General features: G+C 37.7%; 1 protein-coding gene across 3 annotated transcripts in view; it reads right to left on the reverse strand.

Annotated features, from left to right (window-relative positions):
* The window catches only part of PTPRK (protein tyrosine phosphatase receptor type K), a 558,792-nt gene that overhangs the window by 8,795 nt on the left and 536,045 nt on the right, over positions 1-13,952 (reverse strand). For all 3 annotated transcript variants that reach the window (XM_042987142.1, XM_042987141.1, XM_042987143.1), the window contains 8 exons: positions 12,675-12,772; positions 12,146-12,262; positions 7,625-7,779; positions 5,382-5,517; positions 4,780-4,929; positions 3,713-3,886; positions 616-747; positions 341-466 (listed from right to left, as the gene is read on the reverse strand). In XM_042987142.1, coding sequence (XP_042843076.1) covers positions 341-466; positions 616-747; positions 3,713-3,886; positions 4,780-4,929; positions 5,382-5,517; positions 7,625-7,779; positions 12,146-12,262; positions 12,675-12,772 — 1,088 coding nt within the window. The remainder of the gene's footprint in view (positions 1-340; positions 467-615; positions 748-3,712; positions 3,887-4,779; positions 4,930-5,381; positions 5,518-7,624; positions 7,780-12,145; positions 12,263-12,674; positions 12,773-13,952) is intronic.

The raw sequence follows: 13,952 nt of genomic DNA on the forward strand, positions 1-13,952 counted from the left end.
TCAATACTAATAAGACATGTAGTCAACCTTCAGAAAAGTCTACAGGGGCAGAGACCAGGCTCAGACAATCAAGTGCATTTGAGCCAGTGCATCCGAATTTAGTTTTCCAGATGTAACACATTAGTAACTGACCAGGACACCTCACTCTCAGCATTTCTGCTTTCCTGTTTTTGGAATGCATTTTTCTTCTAATACGAAGGTGTAAGAGGATTAGTAGCACTGGGACTGATTACGTAATGTCTATTAATTCTACTCTCCCTGTTGTCTGATTGGAATTATACCCCAACATAGTTATGATCAGTTGCTCTTAATCAACTCAGTTAAAATATTAATGACTTACTCTTGTTAGATTGCATATCCTAAAAATCCGGTTTATCACATCACAATCCATCGAACAAGACATACATTCCACTTGGATAGGGCCATATCGTAACATCCCTTCTTCTGGCCAGTACTGAGGGCAGCCCTAGAGGATGAATGTTTTGGGAAAAGAAACAAAAAGAAAACGGGCATTATTTTTTTTCTAATTGGGGTAGTATGAAACAGGTTTTAACATTTTATTACTAATTTATTAAGTTGTGTCGGAGTACACAAAAGCAACTCATAGCCATTGACCTGGGACAAGTCGACTTCATTTAACATCACAATGGAGGTACAGCCATAATCATACACTAATCTCCAGAAGTCTTTCACAGTGTTCGGCAGAGGGTATTGTGTGACGATGAAAGCAGCTGGTTGCCTGTAGCTCTGTAAAGAAATAGGGTAGATGGAAAACATAAGAACTTAAGACAAATGATCAGGTATACAAGCACATTCAATACATTTCAATAGGACCAAATAAGATGTGATAGCTTCACATGCAGATGGAGTCAGATGGCAGCATAAGTCATAGAACAGATTTGGACCAATGGAATGTACTGGAGCTAGTAATCGGTCAATCTGATGGTAAGGCTTCAGTGTCTCTGTAGCAATTCAAGACAAGAACTTAAGTTTTATTTTGTTGAGATTAGCAAATATAGGACAAATACAAAAGGAGAAACTAAAAAAAACTTCTCAAGGTTAAAGACCTCCATGAGGTACCTGTGGGCTTTTTCAGTTTTTCAAAGGTAATTGGTCTGAGAGGCAGAAGACACAAAATTCCCTGGTGTGTTTGTGTGTGTGTGTGTGTGTATGTGTGTGTGTGTGTGTGTATGTACCTATCTATTTGTCCATCTGTTAATCATCTATCAATATGTATAAATGCTGGGTTCTCTTCCACTTCAGATAAGCAAAACTACATACACCTCAAACTCATGTACTTTAACATTATATGAATATTATCAACACATTCTACACATCTTATATGCACATCCATTTTCTTGGGAATTTCTAATGTATATTAATGGTTAGAATGATAGTTTCAATCACTTAAGATTTTTCAAGTGCCAAAAAATAAAATGCACTTCCTGGCCCCACCTATAAGGGAATGGCTCCTTCTTTATTAAGTGCGCCTTAATTGGGACACAACACATTATCTCTATCCAGAAGGAGAGGGTATGCTCATCTGACCTGGGCAATCTGTCATCCTGAAGACTGATGATCTATATTTCTACGTATTAACCTAAATAGGTTGTAAAAAAATAAATAGATTGCTGCCTGAGATAGATGTCCTTAATGCTAATAAGAACTAATGAGATCCCCTAACTCATTTGTATCATAGGACTCTTTAAGTCTTTCCAGTTTTTTAACATCAGCGTAGAAACTGATTCTTGATCACTGATCCTATGACCATTTGGGAAATGCTGCTAACCATGGCATTCCACTCCAAGGAAGATTGTAGGATAAATATGAGCACTGGCAATTCACCTGGCTGCTTCTATATGATCTCAAGCCTCACAAAGTGTCACCTGTAGTTGGGCTGAGTATCTCCTAAGAAAGGTATGAAGGCTCATGAAAAAGAATCAGAAGAAATAAGTAAACTTTCCTTACAACTACATGTCTACTCCATGGGAAGGTAAGCTATTTACTCACTTTCTGAGTCACAGGGGAGAGGAGGTGAATAAGATGATATGAAAGACAGATGATTTCCTATTTCTTTCCTCTCTAAGTTCAGGAGCACACCCAAGGCATGGAAATCATGGAATCCTTGGCCTTACCTACTAATTCTTCACAGCCATACACAAGGGTATGGAACACTGAGGACATTGCTAGAGGGTAGGGGGAGTGGGAAGTGCTGACCAATGAGCCTTGTTCTTTTAAGACAAACCAAACCTAACTTTTCTAAAGCCCCAACCACACTAGAAAATCTAGCAGATGGTCTCAGTTATAAAATGTATCTATGAAAAATAAAATAAATAAATAAATAAATAAATAAATAAATAAATAAAATGTATCTATGTTGAGTCACAGAGAAATTAAGCAGAGAGTTGAAACAGGTAGAGAGCAGATTCAGTCTTCATATTGACTAGAAAACAACCTGGAGATTAAGAAAAATTTGACAGAGATAGATGCCAAAAGACAAAAAATGTCTCAAACATGTGCCTCATCAATCTCTTTCCTAATAGTATTTTCTCCTTCCTTTTTTACACAGCCTTTTAAAATTCCAAATCTAGATTCAGAAACAAAAGGGTCTTGTGTGTTTTCTCTGTGTTTAGTATATTAGCCTTTCCAGACAACTAAATGGGAATAAAAGGTACAATGGGGATCCAGTGTGATTTCAGTGGATATGATTAATGACTAGGCAAAACTCTGGTCATGGCAAGAATGGGAACTTTTCACTTGAGCTTGTCTTTAGACCACTGTGCTCTTCAGCATAAAAAGAGCAAAGTAACCGACTGAAAGACTAGGCTCAGAGGTAGAAGGCAGGCTTTCTAAGTCTCTACTATCAGGAACTAATTTTGGAAAACACAATAGGAGAAGTAACTCAGAAGGCTTTATTATTAGTCATACAGGAATGAATCCTGACTTGTAATGTCCCCTCACTATGGTTCCATAGGTTAAGAGGCAAAAGCTAGAAATGTGTATAAATGAAGATGATGAGCTGTTTAAAAGGATTCTGAACTTGGACAGCCTTCTTACTTCTTACCAAGGTAACCGAGCAAGGTAGCCAAAGACTAACTTAAAACTCTCTTTCCATGTTGTTCTGTCTATGGGATGCTAACCAGCTAAGGATGTGCTCTACCATTTACACTTTATGAAGGTTGGAATAGGGCAAGAGAGTTCTTTCATGATGATGGATGTATTAACATGGTATCTTTGGTGCCTTCCCCTAGTTACTTATAAATGGTCTCTATTAATTAATGGAATGTTATTAATTATTGGAACGTTAAATGCCAGATCTAAAGATTTCCCAAATTAACACAACTTCAGTAGGAAATGGCTTTCTGTGGTTTTAAAAATTCATTCCTAACTTAACATTCAAAATACATAAGCAGGATTTTCTTTTCTGAAAATAATTAAGATGAAAAATATCACCTGCAGGTATTTCCCAGAAAGAATATAATAATTGACAATCAAGTTCCAAATTTACAACGAAGCCTAAAACTTACAGTTCCTAAGAATCCCTGTAGGGGCTATTCAAAATCATTCTCCAAAAAAATTTGTATGTCAATGAAAGTTTCCAATTTTCCTTTCTAAGCCATTTTAATTTTCCTGAAAAGAAAACCAGCTAGTGTTCATCACATTATGTAGCTTTTCGTGACACTTTATCCTAACAAAGACAGCAGTCTCTTACGTCCATAAGAGCAGCATTGATGTAGTTACTACTCTCTCCATCAATTGTAATTAAAAAAGGCAGACATCTGTCAGGTGGCAGCATGTCCATAAAACGGTTCTTGTCATGGTTCCTGGGCAGACACGCTATACTGCAGTCTTCAGCTTGCAGTCGAGGGGTGACTGAATTCAAGGTCTAAAAAGAAAAGGGAACCTAGGTTAAAAGCAAGCGGCCCATCCAGTAGCATAATGCAGACCTATCAGGTATTTGGGAGGCCAAGTACAAAGTGAAGGATTTGTACAAGGCAGCGGCATTTGCCACGATGACAGACTGATAGACTTTGTAGTTAGACCTAATGAAGCCCGAGCAGTGACAAAGAAACAATATATGGATTGTTCACTGTGCTTCTCAAAAGGAAAAGGGAAGCCTAACATAACACCACGGCTACCTGCAAAATGCATTGCCTGACCAAAGAAAATAGAATTGGGGTAGCCCATAATGATGATCCATCCACCGTCAAAGTTGGAAAGTATCATTTGTAGTAACATTTTGGCATGCCATACTTGAAGATAGGCTGTGTGACATGCTAGAAAGAGCACTGCACAAGGGATCAAAGTATTAGTTTTCCAGAGCCACTCCCAACTGCATGTTCATATACCTTCAGGGATGTTTTAAGGGCAGTGAAAACATTTGGGGTTATTTAGAGACAATGTTTAGTACAAACTTCAGCTATCATTATTAATGTGCTTGATCTCACATTGTGAGTGACACAGAAGGTTAAAATCCATAAGACTGCATTAAAAAAGGTTGTAAATACACACAAATCACCGCCAAATTTGACTTTTATGATACCTTTCCCCAAACCCTTCCCTGAGTCTGAACTTCCAGATACAGCAGATATGAGCTCATTAATACGAAAGTGACTCTATAATATGTATAATGAAAGAGACAGGTATTTTATTATACTTAAAGTAGGGTCAAAGGTTATAAATTTGACTTGAAAGACCTTCCTTAGAAGAATTATAATAATGCCCAGAACACACTGCAATAAGTTGCTCATAAAAGAAGCTCTAGAAATAAGTAAATACCTGGAATTCATCTTTGAGATGTGAAGAGTTAGTCTGAGAGTCTATTCTAATCATATCAAAATATGCAGCTTTAAATTCACAGACAGGTATGGCAGTTTCACCACATAAACAGGCTTCTAAAATGGCATCATGAATAAAAATGTACTGTTCCTAAGAAAGAAAAGAAATCATACTATTTTAATAAAAATTTTCTGTCATCAAAGGTAGAAAATACAAAGAATTTTCTCTATACGGAAACATTAATAAAGATATCAATATTTTCCCATATGACTTGATGAAAAACATTTATTGTTATTATTATTCTTTAAGTTTATTCACTTTTGAGAGAGAGAGAGAGACACACAGACCGTGAGCAGGGAAGGGGCAGAGAGAGAGAGAGGGAGACACAGAACCCACAGCAGTCTCCAGGCTCCGAGCTGTCAGCACAGAGCCAGACTCGGGGCTCGAACTTACGAACCGCAAGATCATGACCCAAGCCGAAGTTGGACGCTCAACCGACCGAGCCACGCAGGTGCCCCAAACATGTATTATTTTTGATAAATGTTGGAAAGCAAAAAAAAAAAAGGGGGGGGGCATTAGCGATAAATCAACAAGTAACACACCTCTGTCTGGACCATATTGATACGACGAGATCTTAAGGCTTTGACACAGTTGTAGATGTCCACAACACCCTCTCTTTCAGCCATGTCCAGCATGATGTCGATCACAATGTAACAGCCAGTTCGTCCAGCACCAGCACTGCAAAAAATGAAACAAATCTGAAGAACTGCAAGAAGCATAGTCATGCAACCTTGGTTAGAAATCCTTACAACTTTCACATGGGTGGAATCAAACTGCTTTAACAAACTGCAAGACGTAATTTGTCTGTGTCGTATAAACATTTAACGTACAAATAACTTCATGAAGAGTATTTGCTTTGGTGTAACGTGAAGATTGGAACAGGAGTTCAAAATTAAAAGCTCTCAACTTTGTAAATCAAATTGTGTTTAAAAATAATATATACATGTTGTTCAAGTTCCATAGCTCTGTTACACAGGTCTCCATTTTATGCAAATCTAGCGCACAGGATTTCAAGCTCAGAATTGACCAAGGGGTGGATTCATGCTTCAAAATTTAACCTCAAATTCAAATACTCATGTACTTGTGGGTCCTCTGACAAAATGCAAGAACGCTGGCTCACTGTTTTAATCTCACGGACTCTTAAATACCAAAACAAAGAAAATTAATTCCAAAACATTCTGAGGAGTCACAATTCAAAGGAAGGGCTAATGGTAAGGGTGGAGGGGAAAATGGTGGTTGTCAATGAGGAGACCGATAGTAGAAGGAATATTTGAATGGTGAACTGAAGGAAAAATGAAAATGAATAGTTAGGTTTAGAATACAATTCTTAACAGGTTACAAAGATAGCCACTATCTTACTGTATTTAATTCAGTAATTGAACCCTAAAATACTTTGGTTATTTCACCCCTTTGGAATGTTTCTTCAATTTTATATATAAAAATCAACAGAGCAAACAAGATATAGTTAGGATTTTAGGGCGGTGGGAAATTCCACTTGGTAGTCAGCTTCCTCTTTTTCATAAATTTACTGATACCTGAGTCTAAGTGGAAAATGATACTTCTGTTTCCAAGAGAGTATCTGAGAACCTTGGAGCACTTCTGAAGCAAGCAATTCATAGGAAAGTAAACCTCTATGATAAGTCAAGACACTCCTGAATTGAAAACCTACTTATCTCATTTTCTAAATGCATAGATGGGCTATTAACATTATTTCTTTGTTGTCCAGATTTGGTCACTTCTCAAACTCACTGTTCTTTAAGAAATTTAAGTAGAAGATACTGTGGGTATCTCTGTTTCTTTCTTTCCTTTCCTTTTTTTTTTTTTTTTTTTTTTGCCTACCATCTTCTCAATCACTGTTCCCAGGGTTTGAGACAGGAAAGTAATTGAAGAGTACATCAGATTTCTTGAGGAGGACTGAAGATTTTGTTTTCAGGGTGTGTAGTATCTGATCCTTATGGGATGCCTTACTTTTATTTCATTCTCTGTGTTGTTTCCCCTTTTATATGTGGTCATTTAAATTCTGAATAGGTTGGATTTTCAGAAAAAAAATGCTTAAGTACAACCTATTATGTAGCTTGGAGGGGATAGCATTTGAGAGTGGTGTGCAGCATTTAGGAAAAGCTTTTCAGATTCAGTACATAGTTTTCTGTTCACATCTCAAAATGAGGCCATGTAATTTGCTTTTAGTGTCTCTGAATGCTTGTTTTAAGAGACGTTTCTAATCAGAAGGAAGCCTGGATATAATGTGCACATTTTTCTGGCACATATTTGTTGGCTCTCGCTGATGTAGTTTTCAAGGTCCTCTGATGGATGGCTTTTTTTTTTTAATTCTTAAATAGCTGTTTTATAGCACAAATTCTTGCAATTTAGGCCATTTAGTAACTGTATGTCTCAAATTTAGTTTTAAAAGCTGAGATTCTATTGGGAATTTACTAGATTGGCAAGAAATCTCAATTTTAACCTACCATTCCATACAATATGGGATTTGCAAAAGCGGTATAAAAAAAACAACCCCAAAACACAGATGTTGCCACTAAAAGAGAGTTTCCACTCTCCCATTTGTGAGCAACACTACACACGTTAGGATGAATGTATTTATTTTTTTTTAAGTTTCTGTTTTATGTCCTCTTCCCAGCTAACTTTTATTTTATTGCTGTTTTCCCTTACCTGTAACACATGCAAGCTGGAACCCTGCAAGTAGGCCTTTGCTTTGTGCTTTAAGCCTTCATCTTGCTGCCTTGAAAAGGCTGGCTGTGCAGTCAGGGCCATTTGGTCCAGCACTCACCTGCAATGCACGACGATGGGGCCCGCGCTGGGAGGGTTGGAGAACTTCACTCGCCGGATGAAGGAGAGGAGCCCTGTGGCATGGTACGGCACTCCGTGGTCAGGCCAGCCGGTGAAGTGGAACTGCTTAACTTCACGGATCTCATTGTACCCCCTCTGTGCACACATGGAAAGAAGGTTTTCCAAAGAACCCAAATAAAGTCATCAAACACAATCACAGGCACTAGACCTGGTTGACAATGAAAAAAAAAAAAAAAAGAAGACTATACCAAAGATCATGCTTTTTCTGGAAGAAAAAAAAAAAAGTGCTGGCCTGACCTGGCCCAGGAGCTTTGCCTTGATTGTCAGATAACTGCCAAAGAAAGGAAATTAGACGTCTTGCTCAGTTCTATAACTCTGTGTAAATTTTATTTACCTTGACAGTCTGTTCCTTACTTGGGATGACAACACATAAAATTATTAGAAGAGGGAAAAATGGGAAAGCTAAAATGCTGCCCTATTGACCCAAGCACCGAGTTTTCAAGCGGTGAATAAAAGCAACTTTCTAGCTTCTTGCCTCAAAAAGATTTTAATGCCTTGCTTATCCATGTTGAAAATGGTTTTGAAGCACAGCATGAGGGATTTTCCAGGACAGTGCTACTCTAGATTGTTTCATAAAACTATACAGACAGCTACACTGCTTTTTGGGCAAACGATGTTTCCTAATTCTGTGAAATACTTCAGCACAGAGTATTACTTATAGTAACAAAAATACAAGATGAAAGGGAAGCCTCATTGTTATGCCAACTCTTCTATTGGGTTAATTTAAGAGAATATTTAAATGCACACTTCAAAGCTTTCACCTTTTGGTTAAAAGAAGCCCGCAGATTGCTGTAGCACAGCTTAGAGAGCATAGAAAGAATGCTGCAGAATTTAGTTTTAAGAATCCACATTTGTAGCCAAAAAACCGCAATATAATCTAGGTAATTGCAACTGTACTGTGAGCTGTGATATCTCCATCTCACTTGTTCAATCAGAAAATGGAGAAACATCCCATGAAATAAATGAACCACACTGAGAAAGTTGAGATTCTGTCCTATATAGATAGACCAATAGCATCAAAACCCATGGAAGCCAGAGATCAGGTCTTATTATTCTTTCTAGTTCCAGTTCTTACACAATACCCTACACACAGCAGGGTTTAACAGATAATTATAATAGTGACAATGATAAACATCCTCATGGAATCATGCAAATAAAACATCATTTTTCTTTACTGTTTTCTTTACTGTTCTTTACTACTTTTCAAGTCAACTCTAGTGAGGAAGATCACTAAACTGTTCTAAGATCTGGAGTGGCTCAGGTGGTTGAGCATGTGACTCTTGATCTGGGGGTCATGAGTTCAAGCCCCATGTTGGGTACAGAGCTCACATAAAAAAGAAATTAAAAAATTGTTCTGAGACCTGATTTCAGACAATTACCTCTCCTCCATAGTAATCCTTTGACTGGAGTGGCTTGCTCTAAGGGCCTTGTTCTTGTTAGTAAACTTTCGTAAAAAGTTCTTTTTAATATCTGGCAATGCACGTTGTCTTAGAGCTCTTTTTATTTAAATTTTCCTAGGTAATTTTCAAATACATGGTTAAAAAAAGCAAACTGGGGCGCCTGGGTGGCTCAGTTGGTTAAGCACGCGACTTCGACTCAGGTCATGATCTCACAGCTTGTGAGTTTGAGCCCCGCGTCAGGCTCTGTGCTGATAGCTCGGAGCCTGGAGCCTGCTTCAGATTCTATGTCTCTGTCTCTCTCTCTATCCCTCCCTGGCTCGTGCTCTGTCTCTCTCTCTTTCAAAAATAAATAAACATTGAGAAAAAAAAAAACTACTCTTTTCCAATTCTAAATTACAAGAAAACAAATTAAAAAAAAATCCAATGATGTTCTAATTAGTATTACATTAACTACATAAAGTGGTATTAACATAAAATATTCTGATTCTGGGCCACGGTACCTCTCCATTTATTTATTCAGATCATATTTGATGTCCTTTAATACACTTTTGAGGATTTAGTCACCTAGGACCTGTATCTTTGTTGAATATATTTCTAGATACTTTAGAAATTTTTATTATTGTGAAAGAGATTTTTTAATGTCTACTACTGTTTACTGCTAATATACAAAAAAGCTAATATTTATGAATATTTATCTTGAATTAGCCAACTAAATTATTATTAGTTCAATTTTAAAATATTATCTCTAATTTTCTTGGTATAAAATAATTTCATGTAAAAATAACTTTATCTTTTCTAATAGTTAAGCAATTTATTCCTTTTGTTGTCTTATTTCATTTACTAGAACATCCCCAAATTTGGAATACTAGTGAGTATAATAATCCACATCACACTCCTGATTAAACAGTGATGCCTTTAGGGTGTGCACTCCTTAACACGCGTGCTAATAGTTACTGTGGAATCACCTTTATCCTGTTTAAGTTGCCCCCTTATTTCCCTAATATAGGTTACTTCTATAAATGTCTTTTAAGTAAAAGTACATTACAATATCTATGAAAAAATCATATGGTTTTGCTCCTTTAAGGAAGATGTAATGAAATATCCAGTTAGATTCCTACCACAGGAATGATATCCTTGCATTCCTAGAAAACCATCATTATAGATCATGTTGTGATGTTTTCTTAATTCACAGCTCATTTCAAATTTTCAGTACTTTAGTTGAAGTTTTTTCAAGCATGTTTCTGAATGAAACTGGTCTTCAAAGTGTGCGTGCAGAGAGAGAGAGAGAGAGAGAGAGAGAGAGAGAGAGTTAAAAAAGGGGAGGAGAGAAGAGTGTGAAAGAGTGTCATCTTTATCTGGTCCTGTTATCACAGCTTTGCTAGCTTTCAGAATAGGGGCACTTTGGTGGCTCAGTTGGTTAAGCATCCGACTCTTGGTGTCGGCTCAGGTCATGATCTCAGAGTTCCCGAGTTCCTGATCCGCATCAGGCTCTGCACTGTCAGCAAGGAGCCTGCTTGAGATTCTCTCTCTCTCTCTCTCTCTCTCTCTCTCTCTCTCTCTCTCTCTCTCTCCTCCCAGCCTACTGGCTCTCTCAAAATAAATAAACTTAAAAAATGTAGAATATATTTAGTTGGTTTTGATGGTTTTCTATGGTCTAAATAGTTTTATTGACAAAGGCATTCACTGTTCTTTTAAGATTTTAATTTTTTTTTCTTTCCTCACACGTAGGTGGCTTTTTATTCATGGTCAGTGATGGCCTTGGGCACTGGGTGTGGGATTCGGGTCCCCCAACCCCCCAAGCCTGAGGCTCCCATCAGGCCCAGTGATGATACGATTCGTCCAGGGACCCGGCAACACCTAGGAAATGCCGACCGAGCCTGGGGTGAGGGGTGAGCTGCGTGCACCCCTGGATCCCAGAGGGCCAAGCTCAGCATCTGGGCTGCTGACCGCGCTGCCCTCACCTGCTGCTCTTACAGCCAGGTGAGGATGGGGGGACAGGGAAGGGAGTTGGGGGTGGCATGGAGGGCTGGGCATGGCATGTAGAGTTCATGTGCACAGGACAGCGACCATGGGGGGAAGGTGTCAGGATTGGGCTCCAGGGTCCCAGCTCTGCAGGTGGATGGGCCAGACGAGGAGACTGCACAGACGGGGGGGGGGGCAGCCATGCCCACGACACTGGTCACAGCCACCATCATCCAGTGGTAGAAGCCTATGCAGGCCCAGCAGCAGAGTTCCAAGGAGCAGGGATGCAGGCTCTGGATGGCCATGACCACCAGCCCGTTGGCCATCTTATCCAAGAAGCTCATGGTACCATACATGAAGGGTCTGCTGTGCGTGTGGGGGCCGATGAGATCGGCTGTCATGGCCACAAGGTGAGGAGGACTGTGGCGCAGCCCGTGCCCAGCAGAAACCTCAACTATAAAACCATAGTGCAACTTAATGGTAGATTTTAAGACTCTAGTTTCTTTTATCATCTATTCAGGTTTCTAAGTCTTCTTGGGTCAAATTTTGAGAATTATTATTTATTAGAATTAAGGGGTTTAGACTAAAATCTATCTCCAAGTTTACACGTAATATTTTGTATTGCTTTCCCAACAGGAAGTATAATTGGAATTATAAGCTTTTTGTGTTTTCTAATATTGCATAGTTTGGATTGTCCCTCATTTAGAATCGACAGTGGTTTAGTTCTTTCACTGATCTTTTTAAGGAACTAGCTTTTTGATCTAATTTATTCTTTTTTTGTTGGTCTTTGGTTTATATTTAATTTTTCTCGTTCTATCGATTGTTCTTTGATTTTCTAGTTTCATCATTTTTCACATAATTCTAGATCATCTTTCAAAATAGAAATCATTTATGTATTTAATATGTATCCCAAGGTTTACAACCATGCCTGGCACATGGCATGCTCTCAAATAACTATTTGTGGAATGAATGAAGGAGTGGATTTTATAGCATAATCAAAAAACAAATCTTGACAGGAGCTTTAAGAGAAAAAACAGTTTCAATATACATATTTTATAAGAGAATTTTAGGGTACTTACCCTTTCCAGAGTGAATGTCCTAACTACATATTCAGCAAGTGGTTCCATTTCCACACAAGTGACTTTGAAGTCACCATAAACTTCAGTATCATCAGGCCAATACTTATAGCATTTAACCTAAATGACAAAAAGGGTATATAGGTGGACCTGAGTACACGTTAACCAAGATGATTTAATTTCAGTGGTCACTCTTTAGGTTACAGTAAAAATACGGTTAAAAAAACTATAGATGAGATAAAAGAATCTATTACACAATAAATAGAAAAACTTGCTGTAGTCTCATTACAATCTATAGCCCAATGATGCAATTGGAATCTAGTATAAAATCAAAGTTTCTTTTATTACTCAATAAGAAATCAAATAATTTCTCAGCCATCAAAGATCCACTTAGGAGCACTCATTTGAAATGCTATGCCTACAACATTTTAAAACAATTAAATGAGATTCTATTCTAAGTGTTTTATGTTTGGCTACTCAACTTACACTCATGTTTTGTGAAACAAGAAAAAAAAATCTTTTTTTCTCTTACCCGGCCAACCTCAACTAAATTTGTAACCATCACAATGCAGGCAGACTGTTCTTGCCATATCATTCTCCAGAAATCATATACTGTTTCATGAACTGGGCCTTTGAAGAAATTGATTTGAATATTATGTTATCAGATAAATTTTGTAGTTAGAAAAAGTAAGTGGTAAGAAGTATATATATATACATAAAGTAAAAATCAGAATAAACTAAACAAACAATAAAAACATATTAAAGGTCTAACACAAAAAGTTGTCGAAATTACTTAAATTCATTCTGTATCTAAATTCACACTATAGCAAAAACAGGCATATACCACCCTTTTTTTTTTTTTTTCAATTTGCCTTTTATACTTTCCATTCAGAAGAAGTTATCACTAGTTTTTAGGTTATTTATATCTGTCACTAAGTTAGTTTGATGCATCTTCAAACATACGTAAAAAATAGGAAGTCTTACATGACCATCTACCAAACAGCATATATTACCAATGAAATATATCCACATCATTTATGAAGCAGTGCATGTTTAGGGATTAATGAAGAAACATCCATACTTATAAGCAAACATCCCAACCTTATATTATCACCTCCAGACTGCAAAAGCACCTACTGGGTTATACTCTACTCAGTGCCATTAAAACAAAACGGGGTATCCTGGGTGGCTCAATCGGTTGGGTGCCCGATTTTGGCTCAGGGCATGTTCTCGCTGTATGTGGGTTTGAGCCCCACGTTGGGCCCTGTGCTGACAGCGCAGTCTGGAGCCTGCTTTGGTTCTATGTCTCCCCTCTCTCTGCCCCTCCCCCACTCACGCTCTGTCTCTGTCTCTCTCTCTCTCTCTCAAAAATAAACATACATAATTAAAAAAAATTAAAACAAATCAAAAAATCCCCACAAAACTAGAATACTGTCCACCATGGATGATCTTTCTAACTTTCAAGAGCTTACAATTCAACTCAATTAATGCAAAGATATGTGGAAAAACTTAGAAAATGACCTCTGTCAAAAGAGCAAACATAGCTTTTGTTTTACTTCCCTCTTGTAAGAAATAAATAACTGTGCAGGTTTATGATGGACAGTGGTCAATATGGAGAGATAACTAAAGGTGTTTTAGGATGCTCTTATTCCCCAGTGTGCCACTGTAACAAGATTTCTCTGCCTTTTTGTATTTTCTACATAGAATGAACGTGACGAAGTTCCCTTTAGCCCTTAGTTTTCTCTCTGTCTTAGCTTGTAAAACTTTGCTGGAAGAGAGTCTAACATCTCATTATAACAGTATCAGTCTT

The sequence above is a fragment of the Panthera tigris genome, chromosome B2 (assembly GCF_018350195.1).
Source record: "Panthera tigris isolate Pti1 chromosome B2, P.tigris_Pti1_mat1.1, whole genome shotgun sequence".
NCBI classification, from domain to species: domain Eukaryota; kingdom Metazoa; phylum Chordata; class Mammalia; order Carnivora; family Felidae; genus Panthera; species Panthera tigris.